This window comes from Tiliqua scincoides, chromosome 5, assembly GCF_035046505.1.
Source record: "Tiliqua scincoides isolate rTilSci1 chromosome 5, rTilSci1.hap2, whole genome shotgun sequence".
Lineage (NCBI taxonomy): Eukaryota > Metazoa > Chordata > Lepidosauria > Squamata > Scincidae > Tiliqua > Tiliqua scincoides.
Genome location: NC_089825.1, coordinates 18210869 through 18234108, shown reverse-complemented (window position 1 = coordinate 18234108; position 23240 = coordinate 18210869). Strand labels below are relative to the sequence as shown.

Here is a 23240-nt window from a genome sequence, read left to right as displayed (position 1 = left end):
GAACAAGAACACAATTCCTAGTTCAGTTGACAATATCAAGAATATGTCAAAACAACACATGTTTGCTCATCTGAGGCAAAGCTCACTTATTCATTTCAGCGATATCCATTAGCTGGTGGTTAATGGCCAACTCATGCTAAATTTATGACCTCTCAGCTCGATTCTAAAATCTAATGCATTAAAACGCAATCATCTCTGAGGTTGTATCACATAAATGATAGTAGCTACTTTGCATATTCTGGTTGTTTGCTAGTTATGAAAGACTGTAACAAAGCATCTTATTCCTTCTGCCTGGTCTGCCTACTGTTAAGATAACTTGACTCAACTGCTTGCACCTTTAGAAACATAAAACATTTTAACAGGTAAAAAATCTGGGCTGTTGCCATTCACCCAACTTAATTAAGGAATGTGTTTGGACATAAATTTGCCTCCTGTAGGTATTCACAAGAAGCACAGTGTAACGATATAACTTTTGGTCACAGCAGAAAGTCTAAACACATCTCTTAGCTAGTAGAAGGCAATAAATCTTATATGTAAGCATGAAGGCAATGAATCTTATTATATACAAGCTTACATAAATAGGAGGAATCATAATTTATTTAAAAGATTTTTAAATCTTACGTAGGAAAGGATAATTACATAAGGGCTGTAGCTAAGTGGCACAGCACATGATTTGCATGTAAAATGTCCAGGTTTAATTCCTGGCATCTCCAGATAGGGCTGGGAAAGCTCTCTGCCAGTAGCATTCCCAGAGGGGGATCAAAGCAAAGTTTTGCAGGGTGCCTCAATGTACCCTGTAAGCAACAAACCCCCCCCCCTCCCCACAGAGCCATTCTGGGCAGCAAGAACAACACGGAGGAGTCTCCACTGCTTGGCTCTCACTGCCCACAATGGCTTTCACTGCAAAAGGGAAGGGCCACTTACAGGGCTCATTAAGGCACCCTGCAAAACTTAGTGACATACATTTACATGTACAGTATACAGGCAGCCGTCAGTATCCACAGGTTCAGTTTGGTTGATATTTGGATCTGAATATTCATTCGTTTTGAATATGAATACAGGTGGGCCACCTGTAGTCCTCTGAACCTGACCAGAAATGTGCTCTGGTCAGGTCTGGAGGTCCTTCTGAGGGCTGAAACCCATGACTTCTGATTTTAGGCCAAAAACCTCAAGTCATGGGTTTTGGCCCTCAGAAGGGCCTCTGGACCCAATCAGAGCACAGCTCTGGTCGGATTCAGAAGGCTTGGGGGCCCTGAAATCAGCGGATTCCAACATCCGCTGAAGTTCCAGGAACAGAATCCTTGTGGATAACAAGGGCTGCCCTATATATGTAATCCAGTTCAGTTTTGAAATCTGTATCCATCTATAAAATTTGATCATTTTACTTACTGATTCTGTCCATTCTTTATTCAAAAAGCACCAAGAGATACAGTTTAGGACTACTGACCCACATAAGAACGTAAGAACAGCCCCACTGGATCAGGCCATAGGCCCATCTAGTCCAGCTTCCTGTATCTCACAGTGGCCCACCAAATGCCCCTGGGAGCACACCAGATAACAAGACACCTCATTCTGGTGCCCTCCCTTGCATCTGGCATTCTGACATAGCCCATTTCTAAAATCAGGAGGTTGCACATACACATCATGGCTTGTAACCCGTAATGGATTTGTCCTCCAGAAACTTGTCCAATCCCCTTTTAAAGGCATCCAGGCCAGACACCATCACCACATCCTGTGGCAAGGAGTTCCACAGACCAACCACATGACTCTCCCAACACTCAATTTTAGTGGATGTCCCCTGGTTCTGGTGTTATGTGAGAGTGTAAAGAGCATCTCTCTATCCACTCTGTCCTTCCCGTGCATAATTTTGTATGTCTCAAATTTTGTATAATTTTGCATAATTTTGTATGTCCCACCTACAGTTCTTTAATTGTAGAGTCAAAATATTGTCTTATCTAAACATCTCCTCCTTCTTTGGGGGGGTTCATTTTTATTGATCTCCCATAAAAGAATTATGTTGGAAGCTTCCGCAGTCAAGGTACCAAACATCTTGCCTTATGGCTTTGAAGAACTGCAGTAAGATCATGAATCAGGAAGAAAAGCTTTATATTGCAATTCAGATGTATTAAAATTAATGAGAATTTTCACATTGACCACAATGGAATGCAGATTCCACAATTAACTCCTCTATTCAAGTCTGCTGGTACATGCCAAAAAAATTCTGGATTCAGGTAAATGCTTCCATCATCAAGTCTCTCTGCTATCCCAATTATGGACAAATGGCCAGTTTCAGTACAATATATTAATTGATATGACTGATTGATATATGAAGCCAGGCACAAATGACAAAGCTATAAAGAAGTAGTTCTCAAACTTTTAGGGAGATTTGCGGGGGAGGAGTGAGGGCAGTGATGCAACCCCCAAGATTTGTTGCTAAGGGGGGTTGCTTTCACTTTCACTAATGTAGGGCTGCTGAAGGCTCCAGAAGGTGCAGGGAGACCCGCACAGCCTTCTGCAGGGCTCCCCAACGCTTGGAACATTGAGAAATAAGCGAGCTCAAAGCACATCCTATTTCTCAATGTTCCAAGCATTGGGGAGCCCTGCAGAAGGTTGCTTGGGACTCCCTGCGCCTCCTGGAGCCTCCAGCAGCCCTATATCATCATCATCATCATTATTATTATTAACAGTATTTATATACTGCTTTACAATGGAAAGTTCACAAAGTGGTTTACAGAGAAAATCAAACAAACAACTAATGGCTAACAACAACAGTGAAAGTAAGTGAAAGCACCCCCTTTGCCCCCCTTAGCAATGCAATCCTGGGGATCACACTGCTGCCTTTCCATTCCCCTGCCCCTTAAAGCGACTGGGGAACCTTTACACAAACTGGTGGGTTCCAAGTCACCAGTTTGAGAACCACTGCAAAGGAAAACAGGATTTCATTAAACATCAAATATTTTTTCTTCTAGATTGGTACTGCATAGCACATTTTAGAGAGTGTAAATGAGATTGTGACCCAATCCTGGAATTGGATTAGAGTGCAAAGGGTTTACAATGGTGGAACACAGTTTTGCTTTTGCAAAATGGCTTCCAGCAGAACATGTAGTACGCCATCAGTCATTTAGGAGTGCTGCCACAAAGGGCAGCAGCACAGGAGGATTGCCACCACACCCCAAAAGGCAAATCTAATGGCAGCAGGGGCAGAGGTCACCAGAATGTGGAGGGGTGATGGTGGGAGGGGGAGGAGATGGGGCAGGGAGGGAACAGATCAAGGCAGGGAAGGGGTTGGTATCAGTGGCAGTAGCACTGCCAATATCTTTTCCCCCTTCAGTTGTCTCTATCCGCCTTCCTGGGTCCTCTCAGACTTGCACCAGGAAAGCAGCTGGTGCAGATCCAAGTAGCCCCATGCAGGCAGAGGAGGCTTACTTCTGGGCAAAGGAACAAAAGTTCGCTCCTTATCTGACCTCTGGGATCAGAAACTCCCCCATGAGATGCAAAGGTTGCATCAGCATGGGGGGAGGTTATGTAGGATTGCACTGAAAGATTGGCACAAATGTCATGAAATTTTTAAGGAAGAAAAACATAACTAGGAAAAAACACTTTTCAAAATTGAATTTTCAGAGAGACCTTACTCTGGCTAGCTGTACACACTTCCCTGGGAGTAAGTCCCATTGAATTTAATGGGACTTACTTCAGGATAGAAACGCACAGGAGTGTACCTCAACCTCCAGAACTCAAGATGGCAAAAAGAATCTTGGGATAAAGTGCACAGTTAATATTTTCATAGCAACATATTAATAATTCCTGACATACATGCTGTAATTTAATTTTGGGCCCAATCCTATCCAACTTCCCAGCGCTGATGCAGCTACGCCAATTGGCATGGGCTGCATCTTGCTGGGGGAGACAGTCACAGAGGACGTTTCAAGATAAGAGGGTATTTATTCCTTACCTCAGAGCAGCACTGCAGCCACACTGGAGTGGAAAGTTGGATAAGATGGGCCATTCGTCTCTAGTAAGAGGAAATGATGCAAATGGCAGTCTGGAAGCTCAAACAGCTTTCCTATCCCATTCAGTGAAGAAGCACATTCTCATTTCTACATCAGTACTCAATAGTACTCAGAAAGAATGGCTGTCTAAACTGAACTCTGTTGTCTGCTCTTTCTTCCAACAGGGAGCATGTTTCAGTGCTTAAGGACTTAGGGCTCAAACCTATCCAACTTTCTAGCACCAGCGTAGCCACAATGCAGCCCTGAAGTAAAGGAACAAATGTTCCCATATTTTGAGGAAGCCTCGGTGACTGCCTTTCCATCAGAGGAAGCAGCACAAGCCCCATTGGCACGGCTGCATCAGCACTGGAAAACTGGATAGGATTGGGCCCTCACTCTGCTATGACACACAAAATCTCCTCAGATTAAATTGAGAGGGATGAGAGTCTTGCTGCACAGGTAGCCTGACTGGAAAACCTAGTTGTTTTGAAAGAGTAAGTGGGGAACCCAGTCAGCCAAAGAGAGTATGAAGGACAGAAAAGGTGAGGCTACACTTAAGCAGGGAACTCTTCCCTTATACCAAAATCAAGAGCAGAGATTGCTTGTATCCAGACAGAAGGAAATGGAACTAGCTGTGAAACACTGTACTATTAGAAAATAAAGGTTGTTTTAAAAAACAAAAACCCGATTTTATACCAAATCAGCAGGATGCTAATAGTTCTTTTTCAGGTGCATCTGTTCCCTGTCAAATACCAGTTTTATTTTGTCTTCAAAGAGCAGGAGATTTGCAAGTACCTTAATGCACAGACTGATATTATTGAGATGTACCTGCAAAAGTTCATTCAACCCAGATGGGAGCGTAAGCTCACTGTTTTGCCAAGTTTCAGCATAGACTGATTTTTTACAGCTGGGTTATAAAAGCTTGGATATGTATATATATTTTAAAAGGACTTAATGGAAATACTGATACAACATTAAATGCAGTGGTACAAACAGCACCATGACTGTCTAATATTACACTAGGGACACAGGCTGCTGTAACAGACAATGGAACAGGCAGTATTTACTAGACTGTTAGTTGTAGTCTTTTGTTTACAGGAACCAATGGAAATAGACTGGAACACACAGAAACACCATCCCAGGTATGAAGTTTCAAGCATTTCTTTCCAAAAAGACAAGAAGTTTTTGTGCACTTCTCATTCCTTAGCTTTACTGCCAAGAACTAGTCTCCCCAAATCCATCCTCCTTTCCCCACTACTGTTGAATTTTTATAGTTTAAACTTTATGGCAATCATATTCTTGTTCTCTCTCTCTCTCTCTTTCTCTCTCTCTCATGTATGCATGCCCTATGCTCCAGTTCAATTGAGCCCCAAAATTAAAATACTAACATATGCTCACACACAGGGTGGTTGGTCCTTGATCTGGCAGCAAAGTTCTCAAAAACTCTTTAAAGCAGGGGTGCTCAACAGGTGGATCGCGATCTACCGGTAGATCGCGAGGCAAAATGAGTAGATCGCGGAGTGCCAACCCCCCCCTTCAGGTGCTTCTGGGAGGAAACGCCGTTCCTCTGAGAGGTTCCTCTGGGAGGAAACCCATTGTACTCAATGGGGCTTACTCCCAGGTAAGTGTGGCTAGGATTGCAGCCTCACAGCCTAATCATAGGCATGTCTACTCAGGAGTAAGTCCTGTTATACTCAGTGGGGCTCAAGGTACACCAACATACATTGTACACATAAATGTTATATGTTATGATGGCGCGAACATTGTAAAAAAAACTCTGGTAGATCTCCGGACCTTGCTGGGTTTCAAAGTAGCTCTCGAGCCAAAAGTGTGAGCACCCCTGCTTTAAAGCAAAGGTTCTCAAACTTTGAGGGAGCTTTACTCCCTCAGTAAGTTCTTGCAAGGGAGGGGCTAGGGCAGCAACATGATCCCCAGGATCGTGTCGCTAAGGGGGGTGAGGGGGGTGCTTTGCATTCACGTTATGTAGGCAGGACTGCCGCACTGCAGGGAGCCCTGTGCAGCCCTGCACAGTACTCCCGGAGGCTTGGAACATTCGCTAAAAGTGGGCGCAAAGCACCTCCTGCAAAACAGAAGTGCTTTGCGCCCACTTTTAGCGAACGTTCCAAGCCTCGGGTAGCGCTGTGCAGAGCTGCGCAGGGCTCCCTGCACCTTCTGCAGCCTGCTGCAACCCTGCCTACATAACGTAAGTGCAATGCACCCCCCACCCCCCTTAGTGACGTGATCCTGGGGATCGCATCGCTGTCTCCCTCCCGTTTCCCCACCCCTTAAAGCAGCCATTTTCAACCACTGTGCCATGGCACACTGGTGTGCCACGAATGGTCCACAGGTGTGCCATGGGAATTTGGGGGAAGGTCATTTATTAATAGGGGCAATGGAAAATGTGAGCCCCCACTGGCAGCATGGTGTGCCTTGTCAATTTTCCAAAACCTGGTGGTGTGCCTTGTCCATTGTAGTGCCTTGTCAGTGTGCCATGAGATGAAAAAGGTTGAAAATCACTGCCTTAAAGTGAAGGGGGAATGCTTGGGATCATTAGGAAGGGTATTGAGAACAAAACAGCTAATATTATAATGCCGTTGTACAAATCTATGGTAAGGCCACACCTGGAGTATTGTGTCCAGTTCTGGTCGCCGCATCTCAAAAAAGACATAGTGGAAATGGAAAAGTGCAAAAGAGAGCGACTAAGATGATTACGGGGCTGGGGCACCTTCCTTATGAGGAAAGGCTACGGCGTTTGGGCCTCTTCAGCCTAGAAAAGAGACGCTTGAGGGGGGACATGATTGAGACATACAAAATTATGCAGGGGATGGACAGAGTGGATAGGGAGATGCTCTTTACACTCTCACATAATACCAGAACCAGGGGACATCCACTAAAATTGAGTGTTGGGCGGGTTAGGACAGACAAAAGAAAATAATTCTTTACTCAGCGCGTGGTCGGTCTGTGGAACTCCTTGCCACAGGATGTGGTGCTGGCGTCTAGCCTAGACGCCTTTAAAAGGGGATTGGACGAGTTTCTGGAGGAAAAATCCATTATGGGGTACAAGCCATGATGTGTATGCGCAACCTCCTGATTTTAGGAATGGGTTAAGTCAGAATTCCAGATGTAGGGGAGAGCACCAGGATGAGGTCTCTTGTTATCTGGTGTGCTCCCTGGGGCATTTGGTGGGCCGCTGTGAGATACAGGAAGCTGGACTAGATGGGCCTATGGCCTGATCCAGTGGGGCTGTTCTTATGTTCTTATGTTACACAAACTGGTGGGTTGCGACCCACCAGTTTGAGAACCACTGCTTAAAAGGGTTTATTGGCCATACAGTCCGGCATTAATATACTGAAGCATGTGTACAAAACTATTGCATACACCTAGGATGTGGACTGTCATAAAGGCAAGCACAGCAGAAGATTGTGCAGTTTTAAATCTAATGGTGATTCTAATCTAAATCTAAATCTAATGGTGAAGGAAAGCATCATTCATCTTATTTATTTGATTACAGAAAGTTAGATATTGAAAAACTTTAAAATGTGTAAGTTCAAGAACACTTCTAAAGGACTCACTCCTTTCAGTTTTCCCAAGTGTTCTGTTTTTGAACACTTGGTGCCACTATGCACTTCACATGGCTACACCAAAACACATTATGCATTATGGTAAGCAAGAAAAGCCCAAAGGGAAGTTGAGACTCTCCAAACGGGTAGGAAGCATAGTGGCTGACCAGTATATGTCCTTGTGCATTTTCTCTAGCAAACTCTGGTATATCCCAGGCTCCCATGTAAAGTAGCAGGTAGCTTTCCATCTTCCACACTTTCACTTGAATTTTATTTGTGTCAAAAGTTGTGCTCTCTTCTTTCCCCATGTATCCAATACAAGTCTTCTGAAAGTAACCTGGTTTAGTTATACTTGACAAAATTCAGCTCACTGCAATGTTAGGCAGACAGAACACAAATATGTGGGAGGGAGGAGGGCAGAGGCAGATATCCAGAGCAGGTCAATTGAATAGAACAATCCTTTGACTTTGTTCCAATTTTCTTTAACAAGTGAGTTGGTTAAATACTTGCCCCATAGTCTTAAAAAGTTCTCCCTATAGGATCCCTATAGGATCATGGAACTAAAGCCAAGTGCTAGTAGAACAGCACTAAAACTGAACAGGACTGAACAGGACTGCATCAGAATAAAGCACATGCAGAATCATACACTGCTAAAGGAAGAATTTTCAAAAGCCTGCAAAATAAGGATGTGTGTGTGCCACTGGAGATTCCACTGGATCCCACATGTGATCCCACTGGAGAATGAACAGTTTTAATGCATCCAATCTTCTAACATTTAAAATTAAATTAACAACTCTATCACTGGTTATACAAGGTGTCATTTTCATTTCCAATTTTCACTCTTTAAAAGTCCTATTTTTAAAATGATGATTTTCTTACTGGAGTTCTAAAAATGGCAGCATCAGTAGTGGCAACAGAAAGAATATTGGACAGACACAGAAAGGCAAAGTGCATTTCTGGAGAGGGGGCAAGTTCTGCCACACGCATTGGATTCTGAAAGAGAAATAACAGCATATTCCTAGACAGACTGAGGCCCCAATCCTATCCAACTTTCCAGCTCCAGTGCAACCATAATGCAGCCCCAGGGTAAGGGAACAAATGCTTCCATACCTTGAGGAAGCCTCTATGACTGTCTCCCCACCACAGGATGCGGTGCACACCCCATTGGCACAGCTGCACCAGCACAGGAAAACTGTCTAGGATTGGCCTTTAGGTAGCATTTGAATTGGTGCTCCTCAGAATTTTCTGGGCATATCCATATATACATATCCTGACCCCCTCCCATCAGCCTTCCACTGTCTCCTTCTCACACACCCATTTGACTCTACATACAGTCTAAGTGGAGTATACTGGGAGCCGAAGTCCAACTGGGTGAGCTGAGAGGCAGCAGTAGGATCCCAGAGTGCCGTAAGGCACGTTTGCGAGCCTCACCACCAGGCTACTGCCCGTGTTAGCCCTGCGCCGGCCGGTGCTGGGCTAGCGGGGGCAGGCACCCAGCCTTCACTGTTCGGCCGTCTCACTGACTGCCAAGCTGCATCATGGTAAGTGGGGCGGGGAGGGGGCGTTCCAGGGAGGAGGGGAGGCATGGAGAGGGTGGAGAGAGGACGAGCGGGGAGAGGGCGGGCAGGAGGCATGATGGGGGAGGGAGCAGGGAGGCAGAAGACAGGTCCGGTGGAGCTGTGCTCCATCAGATCCTGCCCGTTTGTGGAGGGCTCGGCGTCCTATACAAATGGCTTTACTTTACTGCTGACCTTCTGGTCAGTGGTAAAGTGAGTAGCTCCATTGCGGGGCTGCTTCCCTTACCCGGGAGAAAGAGACAAAAGTCTCCTCCTCCCAAGGCGCCTCCTGCAGTAGCCTGAGGCGCGCAGGATCCGGTGGCAGCCATTCTCTGTGCCGCCGAGGCTGGGCGCCCCAGGCAGCTCAGAATTAGGCTGCTAGTTGCCTAAAGGAAGCCTTTGCTCCACATATATTGACTGTGTTTTCTGTGGCTGTTAAGAGTTCTAAAATCTTACAATTAAAGACAAAAATTATAACTAGTATTGCCAGCTCATAAGCCAATGGAACTGTGAAAATGAGTGGGAGGGAACTCTCTCCCCCTGCCACATATCTGTCCGTAGATATAGGTTATACAGAAGGCTACATAGGAGGATAGAAGGCTATACAGGTCCAGCCTTATTATACACAGATTTTGTATACACGGATTTGACTCAACACAGCCACTGCAAATGAGAAGGAATGTGTTGATCCCTGGAGAAGGGAAAAAATACATCCCTTTAAACTCAAAATTTTAAAAACTGATTTTTTACTGTTGTAGGGAGAATCATGCAAGTGATTACAGGTATAACCTAATTATCCTAATTATTATATTTTTTAAGGGGGTGGAATCACAGATTTTTCTGTCTCAACACTGATGAGAAGTACACTTTAAAGGAAAACAGTTGTTTAACAATAGCCTCCTTAATGCCAGAGAGGGCAGCAGGCTGACAATCCTTCCATCATTCTCTCACTCCTCCCTTCCCCCCAGCATGTGAAAGAAGGCTAAATGGCAGTGATTATCACCCATTCTTTCCCCCTTGCTGGGGCTCCTGGTGAAGGGAGGGATTGCTTCCTCCTAGTGAAGCCTAAGTGAAGAGAGAGACTAATTGCCTCTTCGTGCATTTCAAAAGGTCAGCAAGGCTATTTTTAAATCACTGGAGCAAAAGGACTTTGTTTTTTTAATTGATTTGCTTTAGTGCTTTAGACTCACATCCACATCTGAGTCCTGGGAACGGAACCCTCCAGAATAATGAGACTCAACCTGTATATGGTTATCCATTGCTACCCTTGTGCCTGGAATTCCATCCACAATACCTACCTGAACTTCAGAAAAGTGCAGTTCAAACGGTCAGAAATGACACACGAGGATTTCTGTCAGGCTTTTGAATGGTCCCCAAAAAAGAATACAGTACATTTTATAGGCAAGTTTAAACATGCAGGTTATTTTTTAAGAAGTTGACTGGAATTTTTTTTTTTTTTAAATGTTGGCAAGGCAAACAAGATACTTTACCTATATATCCATCACCTACTAAACAAAATTATATACAGTGGGGTTCCTCCTTGTTCCAGTTAGGTAGACATCATGTTAACTTTTAAGCAGGACCACTGGGAATTGTGGTGTTTGGCCTACTGGTACAGAATATGTCTAAGGTCAGACTCCATAATTTTAGGAGCATCCCAGGGACTCCAAGGAGGGAAAGGAGAAGGTAACAAAGAAAGTGAGAACAATGCCAGAAACCACAAAGTCTCCTAAGCAGAAATACCTAAAAATACAATAAATATCTTCAAGATCTGGATGCCTGATGATTTTCTGAAAGCAGCGCCTTCCAGGTCTTCTTGTCTAATTGCTTCATTTTTATTTGCTTTGGCTCTCTTACTCTGCTAAGTAACACGAACTCAAAATGAACCAAAACAGCCTCTACTGTGTTCGTGACTCATTAGATCGCAACCAATGTGTTCACAAGAGGGAGCTCAATTACGCTGTAAACAGGCAAAAGATGCCTTTGGGAATGAGACTGTGCACAGACGGACACAGGTTCAGTGGTGAGCCTGCTACGGATCCATACTTACCCCTCCTTGTCAGATATACAACATCCTAAGATAACTGACCTCAGCAGCAACTCATTTTCCTTGTTTCTAGGAGAAGCTGGCTGTGTAGTGTTTTGATTGGTTGACAATCCCCCAATCACCCTGAGCAGTATTTTCAAGCCGAAACAAAAAATGGATTGGCTTCTAAAGACAGTGCCAAATAACTATTTGCCCAGATAAAAACGCCAGGTACCTGAATTTTAATTTATTATTATTTTTTAAGCCAGAAGTCTGCAAGAACACGGCAGAAAGGGAGAAACAATTAGCACTGGATTTGGAACCAAGAACATGTGTCATTAGAGCAGGGGTCTCCAAACCTTTTGGCCAGAGGGCCGTATCAAATGTCTGGCACGGTTTTGAGGGCCGGAAAAAAAAATTTAAATATAAAATTTATATAAATAAATTAGAGATGGAACTTAGAGGTGTGAATAAATGAATGATTGGGTTCATTCATTCAACCACTCTGGCCCTTAGAACACCCTCCAGATGCAACCAGAGCATAGTTCCAGTCATGTTCAGTAAAGTGGGCCAGGGGCTTTCAGGAGATAAGAGGCTGGTTGCGGGCTGGACAGAGGCTCTCCGCGGGCCGCATCTGACCCCCGGGCCGGGATTTGGAGACCCATGCATTAGAGGAACAAAGGGAAGCAGAGTTCAAAGAGGAAAAAAAACAGCCCACTAGCTCCTGCAGATACATATTTACAAAACAATTACATTATTTTTAACACTAATACTAAACCAACAGTGCAATCATATGCATGTCTACTCAGATGTAAGCCCCAATTCGTTCAGTGGACCTTGCTCCCAGGTAAGTAGATACAGGATTACACTGCCAAAGTTTAACTACAGTAATAGCAACCCTGGTCTTTGCAAACCATTTGTTAATGGTTTGATAAGGTGAGGAATCCTATTTAGCACAATGAAGGAGCAGCTTATTAGAGGTGGGTTCTGAAGAGAGAAATGGCACTACATATCCTCTACCTAACCTATCATATCATATCAGAATAAGAGAATCCTAACCTCTTATTTTCTGGCTGAGCCACGGAGGGAAAAGAAGTAGGAGTATATCTTGGTATTGATGTTTCTGCTGATTGTGGAGGAAGGGGGTTGAGGGGAGGGCCCTGCGTCCCTGGATTGGCTGCCTCTGGCTCCCCTCTATTTTGGAGACAGTTCTGGATTCCCTGCTATGTGTTTTTTTGCCTGGTTTGTTTTCCTCTCTGGTCCTGGTTGTGCAGGGAGGGAGGTCCTTTGGGGGCTGGGCAATAAGAATAGGCCCTCAGTTTGACTGTACTTGTCGTAAGAGGCGACTAAACAGCCACCGGGTAGGTGGGACTCATTAGCCTGGGAAGGCAGCTCTTCTAAGAGAAGGAAAACTGTGATCCTAAACCTCCACTGCCTTGTGGCTATATCCAGTTACGGAAAAGGCTTCAGGAGTCAACCTTGAGGCAAAATCAGGAGCCGGAGTCCCTGAGGCAGTTCATGGCTGAACACAGTCATGTTCTGGTAACTCCTGCGATGCTGCTGGAACCAACCATATTGGCTTCTGCCTTTCCATTGGGTCATTTCAGCGACGTGGAGAGGGGAGATTTGCTGCATGGGTAACAGCTTATCCTCCATACCTTCTTTACCCAGGCCTTGCGCACTGGAGAGGACACTCCAACTTCGTCATACGGCGTCCACACAACACGGGAAGCAGCAGTTTACCGGTTATAAGTCTTTGCTTGATTGGCATAGAGCGTGACGCCAGGGGCTGCTTCCGACGGTGGGAGAGATCATTGCATCTCATTGGCAGCTACCGCCCACCTTAAGCTGGGCAGTCCCCAGCCAGTAAGGTGCTGCCTCGCCATGGTCCATTAACCTCACAGGCTGCGTGGGGTTTAGGGTGAAAACCGACAAGCGGATCGACAACTCTGCACCAGGCAACAGAAAACAGAAAACTCCTGCCCTAAAGCTGGGCTCCTGGAACGTTAGGACAATGACACCTGGCTTCTCTGACAACCTGCAAGAAATAGATGACGCACGCAAAACAACTGTCATCAACATGGAGCTGAACAGACTGCCCTTCAAGAGACGAGGCTGCCGGATTCAGGATCTGTCAAGGAGAGAAATTTCTCATTTTTCTGGCAGGGAAACCCACCAAACGAGACCAGGGAACATGGCGTTGGCTTTGCGGTCAGAAATACTCTGCTGAAATCCATCATCCCACCTACTGCAGGAAGTGAAAGAATTTTGTCCCTACAGTTCCACTCATCAGCAGGACTTGTTGCTCTCATCAGTGCATATGCACCGACTCTGTCATCTTCAGCAGAAGCTAATGACAAATTCTATGACGACCTGGCCACCACTATCAAGAAAGTTCCTGAGAGTCATTGTTCATCCTTGGCAACTTCAATGCTAGAGTTGGTGCTGATCAGAGTTCGTGGCCCACTTGCTTGGGAAGATGAACGAAAACGGTCAATGCCTGCTAGAGTTTTGCTGCCATCGCGGTCTCTGTGTCAGCAACACAAACACAAAGCCACAACACAGAGTCTCTTGGAGACACCCAAGATCAAAGCACTGGCACCAGCTCAACCTGATTCTCACCAGACGCTCCAGCCTTCCCACCATCAAGATCATACAGTTATCAGGGTGCTGCCTGTGACACTGACCATTCGCTGGTGTGCAGCAGAGTGAAACTGTGAACAAAGCGACTATATCACATGAAAAAGGAAGGCAGACCTCGCATTGACACCAGCAAGACCCAGGATCAGGGAAAAGGGGAAGAATTTGCACGAGCGCTTGAGGAAATTCTTCCAGGCCAGGCCAATGCAAATGCATCCAACAGATGGGAACATTTCAAGAATGCTGTTTACAACACCACCTTGTCTGTATTCGGCAAGAAGACCAACAAAACAGCAGACTGGTTTGAAGCCCGTTCTGAGGAGTTGACACCAGTCATTGAGGAAAAGAGGAGAGCTCTAGCAGCATATAAAGCCTGTCCCAGTGAGCGCAATCTGCAGGTCCTCCGAGTTGCTCGCAGCAAAGTCCAGCAGACTGCCAGGAGATGTGCTAACAACTACTGGCTCCAACTCTGTTCCCAGATACAGATAGCAGCTGACACAGGCAACATCAAGGGGATGTATGATGGTATCAAGCAGGCCCTAGGTCCAACAAAGAAGAGAATTGCCCCTTTGAAGTTTGCCATAGGCAAGGTCATCCAGGACCGGGTGCAGCAGATGGAACGCTGAGTGCAGCACTACTCTGAGCTGTATTCCAGAGAAAAAGTAGTTACCGAAGAAGCGCTGAACAACATTGAGTGCCTGCGTGTGTTGAAGGAACTCGACAATGAACCAACCCTAGAAGAACTTCATGTGGCCCTGGACTCCCTTGCCTCTGGCAAGGCACCTGGGAAAGACAGCATCCCTGCTGAGGTCCTAAAGTGCTGCAAAGAGATCATCGTCATTGAGCTGCATGAAATCCTCTGTCTCTGCTGGAGAGAAGGTGGAGTACCTCAAGACACGAGGGATGCAAACATCGTCACGCTGTACAAGAACAAAGGTGACAGGGGTGACTGCAATAACTACCGCGGCATCTCTCTCTTTAGCGTTGTAGGAAAGCTGTTTGCCTGAGTTGCACTAAAGAGGCTCCAGGTACTTGCAGAGAGCATCTATCCAGAATCACAGTGCGGATTTCGAGCCAACAGGTCCACCACTGATATGGTATTCTCCCTTAGACAACTGCAGGAGAAATGCAGACGACAGACACTCTTTATAGCCTTCATAGATCTCACAAAGGCTTTCAACCTGATCAGCAAGGACGGCCTCTTCAAGATTCTCCCCAAGATTGAATGTCCACCCAGGCTCCTCAGCTTCATCAGGTCTTTCCACGAGGACATGAAGGGCACTGTTGTCTTTGATGGCTCCACATCAGACCCCTTTGACATCTGAAGCGGAATGAAGCAGGGCTGTGTTCTCGCTCTGACCTAGTTTGGGATTTTCTTCGCTGTCCTGCTGAAGCATGTCTTTGGAACTGCAACAGAAGGCACCTACTTCCAGACCAGATCAGACGGAAAGCTCTTCAACTTCTCCAGACTGAAAGCAAAGTCCAAAGTTCAGCTGTAATGTCTGCGTGACCTCCTCTTTGCCGACGATGCAGCTGTCACTACCCACTCTGCCAAAGATCTTCAGCTGCTCATGGATCGTTTTAGCAAGGCCTGCCAAGACTTTGGACTGACAATCAGCCTGAAGAAAAAACAGGTCATGGTTCAGGATGTGGACTCACCTCCCTGTATTACAATCTCTGCGCATGAACTGGAGGTTGTGCATGACTTTGCGTACCTTGACTCAACAATCTCTGACACTCTTTCTCTCGATACTAAGCAATGCATCGGTAAAGCAGCTACCACATTTTCCAGACTCACAAAGAAAGTATGGTCCAACAAGAAGCTGACGGAACATACCAAGATCCAGGTCTACAGAGCTTGCGTCTTGAGTTCACTTCTGTACTGCAGCGAGTCATGGACTCTTCGCTCACAACAGGAGAGGAAACTGAACGCTTTCCACATGCACTGCCTCCTACGCATCCTTAGTATCACCTGGCAGGACAAAGTTCCAAACAATACAGTCCTGAAACGAGCTGGAATCCCTAGCATGTATGCACTGCTGAAACAGAGATGCCTGCGTTGGCTTGGTCATGCCATGAGAATGGGCGATGGCCAGCTCCCAAAGGATCTCCTCTATGGAGAACTTGTGCAGGGAAAGCGCCCTGCAGGTAGACCACAGCTACGATACAAGGACATCTGCAAGAGGGATCTGAAGGCCTTAGGAATGGACCTCAACAGATGGGAAACCTTGGCCTCTGAGCATCCCGCTTGGAGGCAGGCTGTGCAGCATGGCCTCTCCCAGTTTGAAGAGGTACTTGCCCAACAGACTGAGGCAAAGAGGCAAAGAAGGAAGGCCCACAGTCAGGGAGACACACCAGGGACAGACTACATTTGCTTCCAGTGTGGAAGGAATTATCACTCCCGAATTGGCCTCTTCAGCCACACTTGACACTGTTCCAGAACCACTTTTCAGAGAGCGATACCATAGTCTCCTGAGACTGAAGGATGCCAATGATCTGATCCTCCACCACAAAGAACAGATCTTTCAATGGTTATTAGTCATCATGATAGCTAAACAAGCCTTCCACACATGCTATCCTTGAATGGCAGGCAAGTAATGGGAAAATGCAGCAACATGGGGCTATTGTTTTTAAACTCTGCTCATGTCATCCGCTCAGCACTTTGGGAGCCTTGACAGACAAACATAACAGACAGACCCTTGGTTTGATCAAACAGGGCTTTTCTGAAGTTCAGGTAGGTATTATGGAGAGGAATTCCAGGCACAAGAGGTAGCAATGGATAATCATATATTATAATCTATCATTGTATATAGCCTTATGCCATTATCTATCTATGGACAGACACATGGCAGGGGGAGAAAATTCTCTCCCACTCATTTTCACAGTTCCATTGGCTTATGAGCTAGCAATGCTAGCTATAATTTTTGTCTTTAATTTTAAGATTTAAGAACTCTTAACGGCCACAGGAAACACAGTCAATATATGTGGAGCAAAGGTTTCCTTTAGGCAACTTATTCCTTCTGTTTCAAGAGGATAGTTGTTTTAAAAAAATTTCCCATGTTTGGTTCCAACATGTTCTGATCCAGTTCTAGTCACTCTTTTCAAAAGATACTGATACATTACTAATGTGCCCTAATGGGGATGCAATCTGGGTGTGGATCCAATTTATGCTAAAAATTCTGATCCAGCTTGTTAATATGACTGTCTGGTCAATCACATTGATCAGAGCACTGATTTTCAAGGAACACCACTTTATAGGCTCCATGATTAGCACGAAGTCAAATGTATAGCAGCGTGGCCAGAATGGAAACTGGCTCACTCTGTCTGTGTCCATAAAAACTTTTAAAGTTGCAATGACTTTTTTTTGTCACTAGACACCAAATTCCTGTGTGTAAAAAATTAAGTGAAATCAGATCATGTTGTTCAGTACAAGTCCAAAGTAAATAAAAGCATGCATTCATGTACATTTTTAGCAGCAAGTACAACCTAGGCTCCCATGAAAATGGGCACAGAATTACAACCCAAGTATCTTTGCAGGAGGCCTACACCATTTGATCCAAAATCCTTTTTACACCTTCACCTTACCAGTGGAATCAATATTTTGTTCAACATTATAATTCACCTACATGTGGTCAAGATCAATGTAGCATCTGATGCTGCTGCATTGCCAAAACCAAGCATGTGTGGACCTGATCAGTTTCTTAGGTAGCAGACCACTGGGAGCCCCATGTTAACAGCAAGATAAGGAAAACATTTAATACATTGATCCAGGGATTTCAGTGATTCAATACAGTTTGGAATGCCAGTTTGAACCAGTTATGCCTATGTTTTGTATTCCAAACCATATGGGGAAAAAGGAATGGGGACAAAAACTTACTTTTTCAAGTTCCGATACTGTGTTCGTTTACAAAGCTTCTGAAAGATATCAGAAAACTCTAACATGCCTAACGAATGTGTTGCTGAAGATTTTTAGCAGACACAAGTCATTTCTGTGGCATTTTGTGGCTCAAAACTCTGCATTGGACAACACAGTTATACAGCTATGAGTAATTTATGTATTCCAGAATTTATATTTAGAAATAGGGCATTAAATGTATATGGGATGTATTTAAGATGGATTTAGCTCTTGCAGTCTACAGTGAAAATATTTATAGCTGTGGATTTTTTTAGAACTGTGAATCTACCTATGTATTACTGTAAGTGCCCCTCTGCAAAAGCACATGCAGAGTTAAGTTTGTTATAGATAAGGTTAACTGTACACTAAATAGAAGGAGTTCTGTGGGGATAAAAACAAGGAGATTAGAGCGACCGTGTCACAATTTGTAGCTTGTTTTTCCGAAAGCACAGCCTGTTAACAAAGCAGCGGTTATCGTACAGCTGCCTCAGCCTATTAAAAGACCCTTTTTTCCACTCAAAGCTAAAATACTGGCAGGCAAGAGACAGTCCAGTAACAATTATATTACTCAAGATTATGCCCATTTTAAAACTCCAGTTGTAAAAAGTATAGAAAACCAGAAGTTTACATGTCTTAAGTTACTGTACGCTCTCTTGAACAACACTCATTTTAAAACTAAAATTTGGCAGACGATTATCACATAATGTAGACCAAATGCAGTTGGAATGTTGAAAAATAGCATTCAAAAACCAAGAGATTTCACTTGGAAAACACTAACTATGCAACCACAGCTCCTAATCTACGCATGATATTTCAGAACTCAAATATACTGCAACCAGACAATTCCTTCAGTCCAGGACTTGCTTTGAAAGGTGTGGCCTCTTTGTCTTCAAATGGAAGACCTTTTGTAAGGTCTGAAATTTTGGGGAAGTACCTTCTCTAATCACTACCTTCTCTAATCAAACAATCCAGAATCACAAGAAGAAGCCTAGATCATTAATTCTGTTTTGAAATCCCTCCTATGAGAGGGAGAAAGATATGCAAGGGAGAAGTACTATTTTGAGACTGTAAATACAGGAATGGAGAACTCACAACTGGTGAAGCATTAGGACACTGATATTTCCTTTGAAGATATTTACAAAGTGGTGGTGAAAACGACCTTTCAATGTGGAAAAAAGACACAATAAAACTCTACTCTTTGCTCTTTCTGTAAAGTACTACTGTATGACAAGGATTCACAGATGGTAAATCAAGGACCATCATTTATGAAAATATCATGAAACAGATGGCAATGAATGATGGAATACAAACAAATAATATGCTAAAGTGGAATGAATCCTATGTGAAAAGATGCAACTGACATTATGAACTGAACCAAGGCAAAAGACTATCAGTTGGTTTCATTAGAAAGTCTAGGAACTCATTGTTCTTGGCATTGTCTACGCACATGTGCAACCAAAGCTAGTCCCAAGAAGAGGTGAAAGCAAGAGACAGCAAGTAAGAGGCAGGGAATGAGGTTCAGAGAAACAGGCAACACTGTTCTGAAAGACAACAGACTAAACAGTACAACTGACTGAGCTTCCTTGCAGGAGTCATTGGGCCAGCAATATTTTGGGCCAAAAGCCAACTCTGGCCTACAGAACTTTAACATTTAGAATCCTGATTAGAGCCACAACATGGGTTGGTGTACCAAAGACTGATGCCTTCCCCCCCACCCCAAAATAGTCTGCTGCCAAGTTCCATTGCCACAGATGCTTCTCCTACACGCAGTCCTTTTGCTTCTGGGGTTAGCAAGCATGGGCCAGATGGCACCATCCAAGGGACTGGATTTGGCCCAGGATATTGGTTGCCAACACCTATTTAGAGCCTTGAAGGGAGTGTAAATCAAAACAGGGGCTGATTAGATTACTGAGCAAATATGGTACTGAGTCAAGTTGTAGAAATCTTGCAATTGTCAGCAAACTACATCAAGAGTGTGTCAAAAAACACCAACATGCTGTATTCTGATAACTTTTATAAACCATATACATAGTTGGATAAACAAATAACACCAAGAAGTACACCAGTATCTACAAAGTCTGTACACCACTCTCTACACACCTTCAATACTGAGGCATCTCTCTCCTCACTCACTTAGATGACGTAGGCCAGTGGTTCCCAACCTGAGGTATGTGTACCCCCAGGGGTACCTGCCAGGACCATTAGGGTACTTGAAAAAGAATTGCATGATGGTGGGAAAAGGCAAGTGTATTAGAATGCCTGGTGGGGCTGGCAAGGCAGGAAGGAAGGCAGCTAGCTGGCTGCGAAAGTTCCACAACTGCTAGTTTCTGGTCATCGATGTATGTATTATCAAATACAGATCAGTGGTCAAAAACGTATTTGAGATAACAGCAACTACAGTAATTACAGTACAAACATTTTGCTAACATAAGGGGTACAATTTATACATATGGGCTTCCAAGGGGTACGCAAGTCGAAAAATGTTGTGAACCACTGATGAAGGCGATGGCCAAATTTCTACTCTGCTACATCTGCCAACACTTATACAGATTTGCTCAAAGATAGATCAACACTGTCATTCAGACCAGGACTCTCAAACTCCTATGAATAGCCACTTTTTGTTTCTTCCTATCATGGAGGAAAAAATAGCATAGCTCAGTGCTTCTCAAATTTTTAGCACTGGGACCCACTTTTTAAAATGACCATCTATGGCAACCCACATAGTTTTACTAGACAAAGAGAGAGTTATTTTATTAATTAATAACACGGGCCAACACACACAAAGCATTTGCTTCCTTAAACGTTACACCAATTCCTGGGTATATTTGGGGTGCTGATTCCAAAAATGGCATCCGTTTTGCCCTATCACGTCTAGTTTGGGAGACATGGCATAGCCTCTTTAGTGAATGGTTCAAGCAGCTTCCTCATGAGGAAGCCTACACCATGGCTTCCTCATGAGGAAGCTGCTTGAACCATTCACTAATGAGGCTATACTATATCTCCAAAACTAGACGTGATAGGGCAAAACGGATGCCATTTTTGGAATCAGCACCCCAAATTCATATCAAAACCACCATAAAGTTTGGGAAAAACTTTTCTGATCTTCAATTTTGTAGGCCTGTGTAATTAATTAGTAATTAATAATTGGGATCCTGTGCACCTGAGGCTGCTAGAGACTTTACATAACATGTGTGTGTGGACATTTGCTAGACTTCCCCTAAAAGTGGAGTTTAAAGACTGGTCCCCCAAACCTTTATAGACTGGAATAAGGGTTCTAGAAGGTTGGACTGGAGAGCAAGATGTGTAGTTAGGGACTTCCAGGTAAGATAAAAGGCTGAAGCTGGGTTCACACATGACTACAGCATGCCAATTACTAGAGAAAATTGAAAAATGTGACATTTTAGTTTGAGGGTATGAAGTTTACCTCATACCCCAGGTTTCAGCCACAAGAGCATTCTCTCCATCTTTATTGTCTGCTTCTGCAGTTTTCTTCTTCAAACTGGGCAAGGGTGCTTGCAAAGTTTTTTAAAATATATTTCAGAAACTTTACAAATCACCAAAAATCATCTCGCGACCCACTGGTGGGTCCCAACCCACAGTTTGGGAAACATTGGCACAGCTAAGAAAAGTTACTTTATACATGGTCAGACATTCTTCTTAAAGTGTGCTTTACATAGTACTGAAGAAAATTGGTTTCTACAGGTTAGCCTTCATTAATACGAGTTCACTGTATTTCAGCTAACAGAACCAGCCCATCAAAGAGGCCAACTAAGGAGGTCATCTTAGATAGCAGATGATGCCCTTCTCTGTTCATCTACCTGCACTGCTCCTTTCTCTCACTGTCTATTCCAGGAGTGTCAAACATAAGGCCCGTGGGCCGAATGCAGCCCCCAGAGGCAATTTATCCAGCTCCCATTATAATTGGGTTCTCTCATATCTTGAAAATATGAACAAGATGTGCATATTTTCCTCTTCTGCCATTTGCAGCTAATGAGTTTCTATGTGAGAACAAAGTGCTTATTTCTGGCAATCATCCGCTTAATGTTGTCACTTCTGGCTTTCAGCAGGTGTCATGAATGCTAACTTTGGCCCTCTATATGAAATGAGTTGGACATTCCTGGTCTATTTCATAAGAAAGAAGAGGAAGTGTGTAGAAGAGCAGAATGGTAGGCTAGAGTGTATCTGAAGCTCCCCATCCCTTCACATTTCCTCTGCCACTCAATTCCTTTCTTTATTTTGGAATCCAGGAAGCAGAAGGAAGAAGTGTGGCAGTGATATAGTCAATGTAGTCGAGTAACCAGTATTCTCGATTTGGAACTTAGAATGTTTTTTGCACTAAAGCAAGGATAGGAAGATACAGCACACATCATTCACTCTTGTCCTAAAATATCTATCTTGATGGAACAATGATAACCTATCTCACTGGGTTATTAAACAGACAGATGCATTTGACTTAGTACAAGCACTATGAATTATAAACAACTCCAAAAAAAAGAACAAACCAAAAAGCCAAATTAGCACAACTGGGTGACAAGCTAAAATGAACCAACAAAAGACAACAGCTTTTGAAATTATACCCTACCTGTCCGGTAGACAAAGTTGCCTTCAGTTTCAGAGGATGATGGAGACACCAATTCCTCTTCAAATTCATTGGAGCTAAACGAACCCGAATGATTCCTTTGCCTTGTTTTTTCCATCATGGCAGCATTCGTGGCCATGACATGCCTCAACGAGTCATTCAAGTAGCGATTCAACAAGCTACTCTTGTATTTAGGGGGTGATACGTAATCCTCATTGGCACTACCTTCTGGTCTTACTCCAGATTTTATTACTGAGCTTTCAGTTTTAATCACAGTGTGATGAACTGGTGTGTTGTATCCCCCTTCATTCATATGGCTTCTTGGAGGATTTTCACCATCTGAGGAAGAGAGAAGAAGAAATTACCTAGATACCTTTTTAAAGAAATTTATAAATTAAGCCTTTGTGAGAAAAATGAGATCAGACTAGATTATCACAACAGCCTAAGATTTATTAACCAGTTTGCCTGCAATATATTTTTGCCTGTCCAAAAAGCAGAAGTAAAGAGATCCATTTCCCCCCCCCCCCCAAAATTGAACAGGGCTATTTCTTAAAGTGCAATCCTATGCCCACTTACTCTGAAGTAAATCTCACTAGGCATAGTGGGGCTTGCCCCCACATAAGCATGAATAACCTTCCATCATTTTTCTGCTCCTGACTGCGAAGCACACAGCGACTTAAAGACCGTACATTTGGGACTTCCAGTTTATCTACAGTGGTTCCAAACTGATGGGTCACAACTTGATTATTGGTGGGTCACCAAAAATCAGATACTGTAGCCGCTAATTACCCTGCAAAGAATAATTCAGCTCAGCGTCTGCAGCTTGCAAGATAGCTGCTAACTGCCCTGCAAGAAATGGAGCAGTTTGCAAGAATGTATACAGAGAGACAAAGTTTGAGGCTCTTTTTTCTGGTCATTATTACCTATAAATAAATTCTTTCCAGATCTTTTTTTTAAAGTCTGGTAAACCTAAGTGGGTACCGATGGGGTGTTGT

The 23240-nt window shown here is 44.0% G+C and overlaps 1 protein-coding gene across 1 annotated transcript in view; it reads right to left on the bottom strand.

The window, feature by feature from the left end:
• The window catches only part of MKX (mohawk homeobox), a 64275-nt gene that overhangs the window by 24706 nt on the left and 16329 nt on the right, over positions 1 to 23240 (bottom strand). The window contains exon 4 of the mRNA XM_066631008.1: positions 22249 to 22584. Coding sequence (XP_066487105.1) covers positions 22249 to 22584 — 336 coding nt within the window. The remainder of the gene's footprint in view (positions 1 to 22248; positions 22585 to 23240) is intronic.